Source organism: Loxodonta africana, chromosome 8 (assembly GCF_030014295.1).
Source record: "Loxodonta africana isolate mLoxAfr1 chromosome 8, mLoxAfr1.hap2, whole genome shotgun sequence".
Taxonomy (NCBI): Eukaryota; Metazoa; Chordata; class Mammalia; order Proboscidea; family Elephantidae; genus Loxodonta; species Loxodonta africana.
Window position 1 is genome coordinate 50,338,231 of NC_087349.1, and position 15,965 is coordinate 50,354,195.

At 37.8% G+C, this 15,965-nt stretch overlaps 1 protein-coding gene across 4 annotated transcripts in view; it reads right to left on the reverse strand.

Moving 5' to 3' along the window:
* The window catches only part of SEMA3C (semaphorin 3C), a 197,845-nt gene that overhangs the window by 77,815 nt on the left and 104,065 nt on the right, over positions 1-15,965 (reverse strand). For all 4 annotated transcript variants that reach the window (XM_010587309.3, XM_010587308.3, XM_003407177.4 and 1 more), the window contains exons 3-4: positions 5,593-5,753; positions 4,061-4,123 (exon numbers count right to left, since the gene is read on the reverse strand). In XM_010587309.3, the coding sequence (XP_010585611.1) occupies positions 4,061-4,123; positions 5,593-5,753 (224 nt within the window). The remainder of the gene's footprint in view (positions 1-4,060; positions 4,124-5,592; positions 5,754-15,965) is intronic.

The window sequence follows — 15,965 nt, forward strand, 5'->3', positions numbered from 1 at the left end:
TTTCAATGGCACTGAAATAAAATAAGGCGGAAGTTTAACATAAGGCCGAATGTCAGCTATATTTTCCCATAATTTTTTCATGTCCAAATATCATTCAGGGATACCTTTAACTTCTGCCAACTGCTATACTGAAGGGAGATAGCTACTGCAGGACTCTGGACTACATATTTTTACGTCTTTATTGGACAAGCTTGCTTTTTCCAGCCGACATTGTTCTGTCCTGGAAAATAACAGTCAAAGTAATCTTTGCAAATACCTGTTGTGTCTATGTAAGTAAAGAGAATATCTGAGGAATCTATCTCATGTCATAAATGCAAGAAACTTACAGAGTAAGTGCCTTTTGATCAGGATGCAGAAAGAAGACCAGTGCAGTTTTAGCTAAGCTACCTACCCTCTTAGTGGTTCTGTTTCTTCATCTTAAAAAAGTGAATGATGACAATAATGTCCAACTTGTAGCATCATTATGAAGATTAAAATAGAGCACTTAGAACAGTGCCTCACCTGTTCCATTAACTGTTGGCTACTATTAGTTGATAATTAGTTGATAATAGTTGCATGTCTGTCTCATCATCCTTTCTGTTGTTAGGTGCAGTTGAGTCAGTTCTGACTCATAGAGACCCTACGAACAACAGAACAGAACACTACCCAGTCCTGCACCATCCTCACAATCATTGTTATGTTTGAGCCCATTGTTTTAACCTGTGTCAATCCATCTCATTGAGGGCCTTCCTCTTTTTCACTGACACTTTACTTTACCAAGCATGATGTCCTTCTTCAGGGCCTAGTCCCACCTGATAACATGTTCAAATCACATAAGATGATTTTTCACGATCATTGCCTCTAAGAAGCATTCTGGCTGTACTTCTTTCAAGACAGATTTGTTTGTTCTTCCAGTAATCCATGGTAATCCATTCAATATTCTTCGCCAACACCATAATTCAAAGGCGTCAATCCTTCGGTGTTACCTATTCATTGTCCAGCTTCTGCATGCAGAAGAGGTGACTGAAAAAAACATGGTTAGGATCAGGTGCACCTTAGTCCTCAAAGTGACATCCTTCTTCTTTAACACTTGAAAGAGCTTTCTTGAAGTAGATTTGCCTGATGCAACGTGTCATTTCTTGACTGCTGCTTCCGTGGGTGTTGATTGTGGATCCAAACAAAATGAAATCCTTGACAACTTCAGTATTTTCTCCGTTTATCATGAAGTTGCTTACTGGTCCAGTAGTTAAGTAATTAATTTATTGCAACTAAATAAGGTTTTTAAATTGTTGGTTTCATTGAGAATTATAATAAAAATATGTTGTTATGGATTGAATTGTGTCCCCCCAAAATATGTGTTATAAATCCTAACCCCTATACTTATGGATGTAATCCCCCTTGGGAACAGGGTTTTCTTTATTATGTTAATAAGGTCATATCAGTGCAGGGTATGTTTTAAGCCAGTCACTTCTGAGATGTAAATGGAGCAAAATTAGGCACAGAGAAGCAGGGATATGGGAAGATAGATGCCACACCCCATGAAGATTACCAACGAACTGAGGGGAAGAAGCTGAAAAGAGACAAGAACCTTCCCTAGAGCCCACAGAAAAAGAAAGGCTTTCCCCAAAGCCAGCATCCTGATTTCTGACTTCCAGCCTTCTAAACTGTGAGAAAATAAATTTCTGTTTGTTAAAGCCAACCAGGTGTGGTAGTTCTGTTAGATAGCTAACATAGTTGTGATGTAGAAATGCAGATCTATTTTGCGTCATTTTTCTACCATTGGCCTTTTTCCTGAAGACTCTGTAAGTGTCTCACGTTTAAGAAGTGAGGTGGATTCCTCAGACACTCTCTTTCCCTGCATAGACAGAACATGTATTTGAAAGAAGTAGTTTGGTTATTATTTCCCAGGACCCAACAATATTGGGTGGACAAACAAAACCTGTGCAGAGACCTAACAATACATAGTACAGAGCTCTCCAGTAGCTGTTTTCCTTGTGTGTAGCAACTGGCCGATTAAAGATATCTATGAATGATTTTAGAACACAACAGAACCATGAGAAAATATAATCATGCATTTGGAAATTCTATCCAATGAGTTTTAATTCTCATAAGGTAAACGACAGAGAGTTTCTATTTAGCCAAAGGGAATAAGAAGTTAAATGACTTGGCTAAGATTCTCCAGAATGTCAGCAGCAGTTTTTGGAAAGAGAATGTGCAAAAGTATTTAAATCCTACACCTTCTCCCTGTGGCAGTTTCTGTGAACATGAAATACAAATCTTTTTGAACAAAGGACAATCAAATTTGGTAATTATAGCCATGGGATATTACTGTGGCAAAAAAGCAAGACATAGTCAGATACATATCAATGGGAAAAATCTACATTTGAGAATGAAAGAAAATAGTTCAATTCATGCACAATTACTGAAACAAGAGCTTGAGGGGAGAAAAAGTCTTCTCAGCTACATTTTACTTCGCTCTGCTATCGGCTCCCTTGAAGGCTATTGTACTCTTGAAGATATCTTCCACATCTTGATGTATTTTTCCCTCCAGATTGTGGTCTAACATATCTCTTAGATATATCCTCTCAACATTTTTTCCCCACTTTTTAATATCCACTCTCTAAGGTGAATAATAAAATTGAAAAAGTGAGACCCAAAGCTGAGTCAGTTCCGATGATCTCTTTTGCCAAGAATGTCCCCCAGTGAGACCTGAAGATTGTACACTCCAGGCCCTGCCATGGCCCTAGCATGATCCAGACCTTTTCAGAACCTTACATTTGGGATTGTTCAGAGCTGATGAAAAAAAAAAAAAAAAATTCTACATTTCCATTTTCCCCAGGGATGTCTTTTGCTATGTTTGAGCTAACCTGGTGGACCTCTGAAACACTCAACACCCAGGCTCAGGGCACACGATTCACTCCTGCAATCAGTGTTTCTGGTCTGTACTGCACAGCTTGGTCCTCCTTGTGATATTAAGTTGAGGCTATTATGCCATGGCCTCAGCCCTCGGCCCGTTTGTGTGTGTGTATGTGTGTCCGTGTACATGTATTTACTAGTTTTTCTACACAACCCCTATATTTCAGTCTCATTCCTGCATGAGCATACATTTCCAAGCTCATTTAATTAAAGTTAACCTCCCAACAAGACAATAAAGTTCGTGAGAGCCACAGCTGTCTATTTTTGGATAAATTAAGTGTCCAGCAACTAAGACTATGTCAGACGCATAATACCGCCCCCCACATAATAGATGCACAGTAAATATTTCAGTAAATGAATGAATGAATGAATAGAGGAATCTCTTTACCAAATTATTTGTGAAGGAGTAGAACATTTTATACTTGGTTCTGTGCCATTGTTTTTCACGATTTGAGATAAAAAGGTGAAATGGCATATACACTTTATTATAAACATGAAATTACATGTGAATATTAAAGATACGTTCTGTGTACTTCTTTTATAATATTCAAGAATAACTTAATGTTTCAGTTTTAGCAAGTCTTTTGTAGAAATCAACATTGATTTCTTCCTTGACTCTTAATATCAAATCCCACCTCAAGGAATACAATTTGTAAAAGTGTTACACACTGAAGATTTATGGATATTTATATCCGTCTTGATCGTTGTTTTTATGGTTTATTTTTAATTAAGAGTGGCAGCAGGGGTGATTTATGCCTCTGGAATGTGCCAGCTAACCACTACCATTTTGCAGAGAATCTTTCTCTGGAGAAGCCCACATGGTACCTGGGAGCTGCTCCAGACATTTGCATTATCCTTATTTCAGAAGCCTGCTGAGAATTCTGCAGGTTGGATCCACTTCGAGCAGGGGTTATTACTGAAATCCATCATGAAAAATGTCAGCGTGCAATAATGAAAGCAAGGCAGGAAAATTTTTACTCGGTCAAGAATTCTAAAGTTGAAGATGGTGCACGAGTTCCAATCTCTTTGCATTTACATTTTTATCATGTGTCCAGCAGAAGATTTAAAACACCAGCACCCTTCATCTCACTCTTGGCTGCACTCAAGATACACTGACTCAGACCAAATATTTAAGGTTTTTGGTTTTTTTCTTTTAAACACTCACTGTGGGATCTTTGCCAGCCATTTTGCACTCTTCGACTTTGATTGTAGATGCTGGCCAGAAAACCTGCTCAGAAAGGAAAATCAAGAATGCATAATCTCACTTGGATATACGATAGCTCAATGCTCTTCATTTCCTACTAACAGATTTCTTTTAAGGTCCATCTATATTTATATTGGCAAAATTCTTTCTTGTTTAGTTTTATGATCTCAAATTAAGAAAGATTTTACTTAGTTTATTATAACTGTTATCTTTTAATCCTCCATCAAATTTTTCTTTAGCCAAAGTCTTTCAATAATATGCAGGATTTACTAATTGTGAAACACTAAAATAACATCATCATTCATACAACTGTGTACTAGGCGATGCATCTTTTCACCTTCTGACTGAGAGTACACTTTTTCCAACTGCTTATGTGACAAGGAATTTACATTTATATTGCTATCGCAGTTTAATATTATTTTTGGTAAGCCACCCAGCCGGGCTAGTAAGGACTACTAAAATTTACCAAAATGGATCCCTAGATACTTCTAGCTAAAATAACTTGGATGATAGCCAAGAAATTCCTTCTAAGAAATACTGTGCTAGCCTTCTAAGTCACTGTCACCTGGGTCAAGTCGGGCAGTAGTGATTGTTTTTTTGTTACCCGTTGCCCACTGTTAAAACAGTAAACACAGAAGTCTCTTTGTTGTAATAAATTGATCATATATTTTTATTTCTTTACTCCAGTGAAACTCATTTTACTTCCTTGTTGTACAACAGAATGATAAATATAGGCCACACTTGTTAAAATAACGGTGCATTTAACAATTGCACTTCTTTCAAGCCCTCCTTTTATCTGTTCATTTTTTTTCACGCTATACTCCATGTTCCTGTTTTTCCCTTTCTATATATACATATGGAAACCCTGGTAGCCTAGTGGTTAAGAGCTACAGCTGCTAACCAAAAGGTCAGCAGTTTGAATCCACCAGGTGCTCCTTGGAAACCGTATGGGGCAGTTCTATCCTTACCTATAGGGTCGTTATGAGTCAGAATCAACTCAATGGCAGCGGGTTTGGTTTTTTTGGTTATATATACATGTGAAGTCCCTGGGTGGTGAAAACATTTAATGCTCCTGGATGGTAATCAAAAGGTTGGAAGTTTGAATCCACCCAGAGGTGCCTTGGAAGAAAGGCCTGGTGATCTACTTCTGAAAAATCAGCCCTTGAAAATCCTATGGAGCCCAGTTCTACTCTGACACACAGGGGTCACCATGAGTTGGAACTGATTTGACAGCAACTGGTTTATATATACAGAAAAGAAATGTTTTCTTATTTAGCCATAGGTTTTGGATTATTAGAAACTATGAAACTCAGGGAGAATTGGACTGATTTTATATTCAGTCCATGAAAACAGCACTAACTTCCAACTATTTATTGACATGTGGCCAGTATTTTCTATTGTTGGCCTAATGATATATATATTTTTTCATTGTGACTGAAATGTTTAAAGACACCTACAGATCAACACTGCACTCATAAAAATGATTAACTTACACTCAAAGGTTCTTGACTTATATTGTTAATATTCAAGGAAAGAATGTGATCTTTGCTGCCCACATATATCCGGTCCTGATCTTCATCCATTAATAATATTCTGTAGTCTAAAGGGTGGTGGAATAGGCTGAAATACTCGGAGGTCTTTGTTTCCTGCAGTTCTGAAAGAGTGAACAGCACAAATGAGAATAGAGCATTTTAGTTCTATGATTGTATTATTGTCAATGAAAAATCTTACAGGAATATTTACCAAAAAATGTCATGAAAAATTTCTCCCCTATAATAATATATCGTTTAAAAAGCTACATTAATGAACATTTTTATTTATTGCCTCTATGTTGAGATACAATAAATAAATCAATAAATGCTATGTTAAAGCTTATGATTATACTATGTGATTACAAAATTATTCACATATGCAAGAATCTCAATTACTGGATGTCATCAGCTCAAAAACTAATTAAAAGTTAACCAGAAAAAGACAGTGAGCAGCATGAACAAAAGTAACAGCAACATGTAAACGTCTTCCTAGCCTCTTTGTTGTTTTTGTTGCACTCCATCGAGTTGGTTCTGACTCAGAGTGACCCTACGTACACAATCATTGCTATGTTTGAGCCCACGGTTGCAGCCACCGTGTCAGTTCATCTCCTTGAGGGTCTTCCTCTTTTTCGCTGACCCTCTATTAATGTTTTATTCTTGGACTCAACAAATTCATAATTTTAGAATTGTTATTTTCTATTCTAAATATTTCCTTTAATCCATGACATAATTCTAACTAGCCTAATACATTTTTCTATAATTTACTTGAAAATAAATCATCTTTTTCCATCAAATCTCATTCAGAAGGCAATGTCGTGTTTAAATAACTGTATATCTATGTCTGTATTAAAGGAAAAAATCTGCATTTTCGGATTTTCTGTACCTCAGTGTTCAATGACTCAAGTTCCTTAACTTCTTTTACATTGAATACATGCCTGGTTATCTGACCTTCGAAGTCAATGAAAGTATCATAACAACAAACCAGATCGATAACCATTATGGAAGGTTCAATTTTCCTCCCAGTCAAAATGCCCCTTTGCAGAATTTAAGACTTTCCAATTCAAGTGGTTCAGGATTTCTTTTCACTTATGATTATGATCTTAAGACAGTATCAAACTATGAAAGAGTCTGCTTTCTGGGATTACTATTTCAGTGCTGAACCATTTTAAAATTTTTTAAGAATTGAATTATAATTATTTCTAGAAATTCTGGTGGGGCTGAGGTTTGGCTTAAACCAAAACTGAAAATTATTAGAGTGTTTACAAGAAGCTGGGAACTATAGTCTGTGAACACTTGGATCATATCTTATATTAGAAGACAGAGAAATCAAAATTTTGATTTGTTTTCTGGGCACATTAGTTCAGAATGCCTGCCATAAGATCCTTAGGTACTTTTATACTGTAATCTCAAAACGTCATGAAAATAGTGTACGAGTTATGAATTTAGGACCTGGTGCCAAGCTTCTTATGACACTGAGCAAGTTACTTAGCCTCTCTGTGCCTCAAATTCATCATCTATGAAAAGCAACAAGAATAGTACCTTCTACCGAGAATTCCTACGAAAATCAACTACACTACATGTAACAATTTGAAAAGAGTGACAGAGAACTATTCAATACGTTCAAAGTATTATTATTAAGGAGCCCTGGTGGTGCAGTGGTTAAGAGCTACGGCTGCTAACCAAAAGGCTGGCAGTTCAAATCCACAAAAGTAGTCCTTGAAAATCCTACAGGGAAGTTCTACTCTGTTTTATAGGGTCACTACGAGTCAGAATTGACTGGACGGCAATGGGTTTGTTTTTTTGGTTTGCTTAGTATCACAGTTGTTAAGTTTGATCATTAATAAGAGAGACATATGAATCTAGGTAAAGTAGAAACATTTTTCCCCCTCTTTTTTTTTTCTAAATTTAAGGGACTGGATTGATAAAATTACTAATGCATAATCTTAAAAACATAGTCTGTGATGTCCTGTCTACACAACATTAATGTGTAGGATTTTTTATTTGGAGGAAACCATTAAGACTAGAAGAAATACTTTGGAAGAAGGCTGAGAAGTAAAATCATGAGAGGAGACACTGAACTAATCCTGAAAGTTCTCCATCACTGGACTACTTCTGTTATACGAGATTAAAAAAAAAAAAAAATCCTTGCTTTTTTTTTTTTTTAAGCCATCTTGATTTGAAGCTTTTGTTTCTTGTTTTGGAACCTCACTCTAACTGACACACCTTTAGTGTCCACAGCACCCATCTTCTTACCTTTCTACCATGGTTTGTTTTGTTCAGGTGTTTCTAGTAAATATTCTTTTATCTTTTTCCCCATCTATTTTTTTTTTTTAATTGAAATGAAACTAAGAGTATGCTCTTATCTGGGTAAACAGTTTCAAATGAATTTTACTTGCAAGTAACAATGGCAGTTCTCTTCTTTACCTTTTTCACTAGAAAGAAATTGATTCCTTGAATTCATTCAAATACCAGAGGAAGCAGTAACTGTGTCAACATTCCGATCTTTCTGGTCCAAGGATTGTATCATTTTCTTTGAGCCATAAAGCTAATCTTCAAATTTAATTACCTGTAGCTTACTGACAGTTGACAGCTGTTACCCAAGGAAGATTTACTTTAGAAGCGCCCTTGTTATGATAGAAGCCCAGCCTATTTTGTTTAAAAGCTATTTAAACTGCTGCTAATTGAAACTTGGGGCTGAGAGGGGTCGGGGAACAACTTGGTTTTAAGAATAAAAAGATGAGCTCAAAGCAATGAGAATTTTATCTATAAAAAGAATGACCCGAGAATCCATCATTTTTGTTTAATGTCGATCCAACTTAAGTCAATGAATGATTTAATGATTTGCCCAGAATGAGAGGAAGGGACTGATTTAATGATTTGATTACAGTCATAAAAGGGAAACCAGTTACTGTTCCTCTTCTAAACACATCAGAGTGGCACTGTCCTTCATTTCTTATATCTTAACACTGATGTCATCCTTTTTACAGTATTGGAGGGACACTTAGTTGTGTTGTTTCCCAGGACATGCTTAACTGATTGAGGAGGATCTTGGCTGAAAGAACGTGGTATTACAAAATGCAGTGGCCCCACAAAGGGCAGCACAGGTCTCTGAGTCCCTGTGAAAATCTCCTGGAAGCAGCAATTGAATGCTTCTATCCTGAAATCCACATTACTGTAGAGCTCCATCTCTGTAACAGAAAATTACTGGAATGCCTTCAGTGTCCTCTGAGGGAAAATTTACAGCACAATAGGTTTGAGTTTTGTATAAGTTTTGTATGCTTACCTGAAATTCACGTATTCACATGGACTTTTCTTTGTAATGGAAACCACTGTGAGCCTTGAGAATTTAACTAAGGCTAGAACAACAACAACAAAAAAAAAGAAACCAAACCCACTGCCATCCAGTTGCTTCCACTCATAGTGACCCTGTAGGACAGGGTAGAACTGGCCCATAGGGTTTCCAAGGAGCACCTGGTGGATTCAAACTGCCAACCTTTTTTGGCCGGCAGTTGAGCTGTTAACCACTACGCCACCAAGGTTTCCAGAAGAACAAAACGTTTCCCAAAAATATAAATTCTAGTAATATAAGAGTCTAAGGAGCCCTGGTGGCACAGTGGTTAAAGTGCTCAGCTGCTAACCAAAAATTTTTCGGCTCAAACCCACCAGCCACTCCATAGGAGAAAGACGTGGCAGTCTGCTTCAAACTTGGAAACTACTCTGTCCTATAGGATTGCTGAGTCAGAATCAACTGAAGGGGTCGGGGGAAGAAGAAGAATATAAGCTTCTAGTCTAGTATAGTTAATATACTGATATAGCAATCACAACATAGTTTAATATACATAATATATTCTGTCTATAAATAACACTCTATCCCTTTGTTCTCTGTTAAACCAGTCAACTATCCTAAATTTTCTGAGGTGAATAAATCAATAAGAATCTGATTCATGTGTTCAGAAATTTGATCTAGGTTGAGGAGAGTGGTGAGTCTAAGGTTCCATTTTACGAATAATACATACCTGTTAAACTTTTTTTTTGTTAAACTACACATTAGGGGGACTCAGCCACTCAGAACACTGTTATCTTTGGCCTCTTACAAAATGTAAGCAAAAGATGAGCTGGTTGGAAATCAATTTCCAGGGGTTTCTCTTTTTAGAATAAAATGCAGTAGTGACTCATTTTAAAGCCCATAATGTGTTACTAGTTTATTTATACATATTTATTGATGCCCTTATCTCAGTTTAGGCAGTTTTTAGAATGAGAAGAGGACACAGATATGAAGAAACCACACCCTTACGACAATTAGAACTCATTATTTGTTTGGCTAGCCACCACGGCATTCTCTTCATCAAAAACTTCACCTCTCCCTCAGGCAGAATGCGCAGGTACCAATTTCAAAGTAAATCCTGAGGATACCTTTGACTTCAGAGATAAGGCTACTGACAGGATAATTTCCTCTCCCGCATGTTTTTTTTTTTTATGTCTTATCTCAGAAGAATTTTAAGTAACTTGTGGTCTTAAATGACCCATCCACAGCCTCATTTTTTTTTTTTTTTCTCCCTTAGGCTCACAGCTTTGAAATTGAATTAGAGACTGGACTTTCCCCTTTAGGAGAAACAGGCAGATTAAGACAAGAGGAGTGAAACTTCAGCAGCCGAAATGACAAATGTTCCTAATTCCCAACACAAACAGAGGCCAGAGGCATGTTGCTAAATATCACACTTGCTCATAATAACCCCAAAGATCTACCAATCCTGGGTTTACCAGTAATAGGAATTATTCTCGGTGTTTTATAAAATTATTTTAATTCTCATTTGAAGTTTGAAGCCTCTGTTAGTCTTAATATTATTCCTATTTCACAAATAAAGAAACTAAGATTCAATGAAGCTGAGTAATCTAACCAAGGCCACACAGTAACAATGAGTGGAAGGTGCCAGGGCTTGGGGTTCAAAGCAGGGTGTTCCTTAATCCATGACTTGAATTGGATGCCATCTTGCTTTTCTACTTAGATAAATTCAACACTTATTTATTGAGTTCCTGCCATGTTCTTGCCCTGCAGATGGCTCTGCAATATAAGAAATGCCTCAGCCTCTCGGATTTTCTTTGCTAATTGGGGGGCGGGGGTGGAGGGAGTAGGGAACAGACTCTAAACAACTTGAGAACAATCAAATTCTCAGTGATGCAGTTCTCACTACATGACGTGGGATCCAAGAGTCAGACATAGCTTCAGGCAGAAGGTAGAAGGCTCCACTTTTTCTATTCTTTGATGGGTGGGAATGATTAACTAAATGGAAGCAAAATGCCAAATGGATGAAAGAAGGAATGCGGGAAACAGTTCTATTCAGTGAGCCTGGCCAAAGAAGGGCAGCAGGGACTACAGAATGTATCTCCCAGTCATTCCTTGGGAGGGAAGATTAGCAAATGTGCAGGAGCCCTTAAGGAGGACTCCTTAAGGAGGACTTTCATTCTGGTTTGTCCCAGACAGCTCCACTTTATGCCTGTTTTCCCAGCATAATACCCACAGTGCCCTCATTCACTCTCAAGACATTCTACTTTTAAGTTCACTTTTCTTAATTGTCTCTAACATCTTTCTATTACTTTCAGGACAAATTCCAAACTTCTTAACATGGTCTTCAAGGCCTGCCGTGATCTGGCTCCAGATTACCTCACTAGAAATCGCGCTCATCACTATTTTCCTATTTGATTTCTGTTCTCATCTCTCTGACCTTCTTTTCACAATTTCAAACTCACCTCATCCTCTTGGCCTCAGGGCCTTTGTACAAATTATTTCTCCTGCCTACAAAATTAGTCTTGCCTTTTTTTTCTCACTCTTACTCCTAACTCAGTGTTTTAAATGTAATTAAGTTGGACTACTTCATAAAAGCTTCTTTGATCCTCTAGATTAGGTCAGGCCTCAGGTCTGCTGATATGTGCTCATCTCCATTGGTAGTCTTCTCTTTTCTTGAAGGCTGCCTGCAATATCATTTGAAATTATCTTAAATGCCCCAGGGTGAGAGGGAAGGAGAGGAGTCGGGCAGCTTTACTGCATAAGTGGCTAAGACCCACCCCTATCTTCTACATAGTTTTGCTGCAGAAACTGGCTCTGAACACAAAACAAAGTGCTACGATCACCCAAATTCTACCTTTTTTTCTGCTATATTGAATTTTATGATCTTTTAATCTTAGTGAATTAAAAATTATGTGTGGGGCAACAAAATGAGAAAAAAATGCCAGCAGTTTTCCAAAAATTCAGGCTTTCAGGGAAACAATTTATCATTATAAAAATGTAGGGTATAGGGATTAAAAAACAAAAACAAACACAAAATCCTCTAGCTTTGCAGTTAGCCAACTCAGGCTGAAGTTCTATCTCCACTGTTTGCTGGTACAGGGCTCAACATGCCTCCTCCCCTCCCCTTTCTCATCACTCCCTCCACAACCTATGGCCTTGAATCTCAAATGCCTCATCTACAAAACAAAAGAATGAGATTATTTAGTAACCAGAATTATCTCTAACCTTCCCTCCAGCAATAAAAGTGTCTATGGAAACAACCACTTTTTCACAGTTTACAAGTATTATCTATGATAAAATATCTGTAAAGCTAATGTACCCTTCATATCACTATAAATCCGGTAGGGGAATAAAAAGTCCTTTGAAAAATCTACCTTAGAAATATAGCCACAGTAATAAAACTGTGTCTTTCTGGAAAAATAAAGTTAAACCAAAAAAGCATGGCTCCCCCTCTCCCCCCCACCACCACCAAAAGCACATTCCATTTGTGGTTCAATCAAGTGGAGAATTCTGAATCCTGACTTCCTTTTGTCTAAGCTTCATCTGGGAGACAAGAAGCTTCAAGGACTTTAGAAGCCAATCTTGGGCTCCTTATGTGGGAAGCGGTGACGGTATTTTACCTCAGAATACAGAGGGTGTACAAATATGACACATCATAGATAGCTCGAGAGCCCCAGAACTAGAAAGAAGTAAATTCTGGAAAGCAGAACCAAATCTGGACCTATTGTTAAGCTGTAGAACGGCAGTATGGATGAGCTGAGATGGTAGTATCAACGCACTCATGCTGTCAGAAAGGCTGTGGTCTCAGAGTGTCCACTTGAGCTGTAAACAAGAGAGATAAACTTGTGGAGGGCGAAACACTTCACCTGACACCTCCTCTCTAGAGCCCTTGACACTTCTGGAAATGCTGTTTTGCAGCAGCGTGTTCAAGAACAGCGAGTCCAAGGAGGCTAACAGAACAACCAAAAACAAAAACAGAAAGGGTGGCGGGGAGGGAGATGGGGGATAATGCAGATCTACAACCCGATTGGAAAATGGTGTAAATTAGTATATCGCTACTAAATACAATATTATGCTGTCATAATTGTTTATGAAGCATGTTTAAGATATGGAAAACATTTTCTCATGCTGTTAAGTTTTAAAAGCAGGCTACAGTCAGTAAGAAAACAATTGTTAAAATGCATTCACAGAAAATAAGACAGAGGAAATACTTTAAAATATTAATAGTTAATGCCCTTAGGTGGCAGTGGGGCATGAAAATTTAAGGGCGAGAAGACAACAGTCTCAGACCAATGTTTGTGCAGCAGGCGGGGGTGAGAAGCTGACAAGGAGGTAGCATGACAGCAAAATCCCAGAGTTGAGAGAATACAAAAAACCGAAAAAACAAACCCATTGCCATTGGGTCAATTCCGACTCATAGCGACCCTAGAGGACAGAGTAGAACTGCCCCATAGAGTTTCCAAGGAGCAACTGGTGGATTTGAACTGCGACATTTTGGTTAGCAGCTGTAGTACTTAACCACTACGCCATCAGTGTTTCCTGAGAGAATACAATAGACCCCCAAATCCCCTGGAGTGACCACATCTGAATCATCATATGAAAAGGTACATACAGCAGTTTCTAATACTTGTCTATCACAAAATTTATACTCTTTATTGATTTTTCGCGTTTTCAATAAAACCTCATATACACTGTGGGCCTTCCCGTGGGGGATAGCTTGTCAGTGGACCTGAGTATAGCAAGAAGAGTGGGAGATTCCACGTGCTGGGTGAGATCTCTTGTCCCGTCTCACCCCCATAAGTCCTCTGACTCTTCATGGCACAGTTCACTATGACTTAAGTCTTATGTTTACACAGCTGGCTCACCACAGAATAAAATTATTCTTTGGGTCATATATGTGTTCAATGCTTCAACAGATAATTAATGAGCCAGAGGCTAAGTAAAAAGATGAAGAAGTTTGGTCTCTGCCCTCAGCGTGGATAGTCTGGAGTGGAGGCAGCTACACAAACAGGTGCAGTGCTGGAAGATGACTCAGGAAATGTAGGTAGAGAGCACAGGGAGCACTGAAAAAGGAGGATTCAGCCTTCCTGGAAATAACAGGGAAATCTTATATAGAAGGAAGGGCTTGACCTTATTTCTTCATTCAATAAGTATTAGTTGAGCCACTATAGATAATAAACTAATAATCACAGTAACAAATGCACAAAGAATGGTAAAAAGAGAGTAAGTGTTTAAGACAAGGCTGTTTTAATTGGGGGTCGGAAAAGGCTTCTGTGGAGAAAAGGCAGGTAAGTTGTGACCTGAAGGAGGAATACAAGTTAATAAAGAGATAAGCATTTCTTAGGGAGTGGACAGAGCTTGTGTAGAAACCCTGAGGTGAAAGATTCAATGATTAGAAGTTTTTGGAATTGATAAAGAAGAGGATTTTGGTGGGGTTTTAAGGTGCTGAGGGGCCAGTAGAAAAAAGTTGGGAATGTGCACAGCATGATCACTTACTAGTTTGTTAGAAAGATAATTATGCTAGTGAAGGGTTCTCAAGATAGAGTTTATGACACAATGTTAAGTGAATAAAACAGAACAAAAACATTTTGTATATCTAAACTATGAGATGTCTGCATAGAAATACATATGTATAGAAAAGAGTCCTGGAAAAAATTCAAAATGTTAACATTCTTCCTCATTATGTGTTCAATTAGAAATAAGTCTGTAATAATACCAAGAGCCCAATTTAACGTTCTGTCAGTTTAAAGAATTATAATTACTCTTTAATCAAGAATCAGACAGTGCAAACTTTCTTCACAGACCTTTCTGATTTACGTGTATTCTTATATAGGAGTCTGGCTGCACTGCACCTAACAAAATATTGAACTAGACAAGAAAAGACGCACCAATTATTACTAACTGGAAAACAGACACATAGTGCCAAAAAATTTCCATCTCTAGATTCCCTCAGAGTGATGGAAGACCACCCACAGCTTTCAGTCAGACAAACTTACTTGGAATTTAACAACCCAGCTTCACCAACCAAAATTCTTGAACTCTGTGTCACCTGATGTACTCTTAAACTCATTTTCATTTGCTCATAGGAAGAAATATAATAAACTGTATGCCATAAAATCTCAAAATTAAAGAACCAGACTTTATGAACAAAGAAATATTGAGATGTTTTTCTGAAGAGATAGCTCTTTTATCTATACATTATTTGGTTCAATGTGACTCACTGTTTAGCCAAGTTAACGCATTTGGCTTCAAAGCAAAGAAACAACTTTTAAGAAACGTAGAGGGCAGTGGAGACATGTTCATTTCACTTTACGCACATTAGTCAGTCATTCAATGCAGAAGCCTCAGTCCCCCCTGCCCCCTTCCTCCTTTATTCTTGTACCTCTCTCTCCCTGACACTGCCTGAAATACAAGGTCAGTGGCTCTGCAGTGCTCAGCTGCTGGAGAGGAGAGTTAAACAGAGTCTTTGGGAGTGTGCCTCTACATAGTATTAGAGCTGCTCTTAGATTCTTTTCAAGGGAAGCACAAAGAATCCCACCATGTTTCCTGCAGCTTTGAAAGCCCAAGACTCATCATATATACAATGGCTTTTCAATGTAAATGGAACACATTTCTCTTTTCTTCATGCTAGACTGGGATACCAATTGTTTCTAAATTTCATGTGATGGTATTCTGAGATGGAGTGGATACAGCATCACCCAATCTTTCAAAAGAGATGAGTGTTGCACTTTTTTGTCTTTGTTCTGGAAACATAGTATTTGTCACTCTTGCATGGACTTCAAGAAGGATAGCCAAAATAGGGCTCAAAGTTTATTTATTTTACAAAATGCTGCCACCTCTGTGAGGTAAACATTAGCCAAGATTGCCTCTTTAATTTTCAGCGTACAAGTTAAAATCTTTTCATGGAAAAAAGGCACACATAAAAGAGGAAGTGACAAGTCGTTAGAAACCAAAAGTTTGACCTGATTATTAACAGCTCAGGGTCACCTTTTCAAGGTGGAGAGAATTTCATTCCACTGATTTATAGCCCTTTTTCATCCCTGAATCT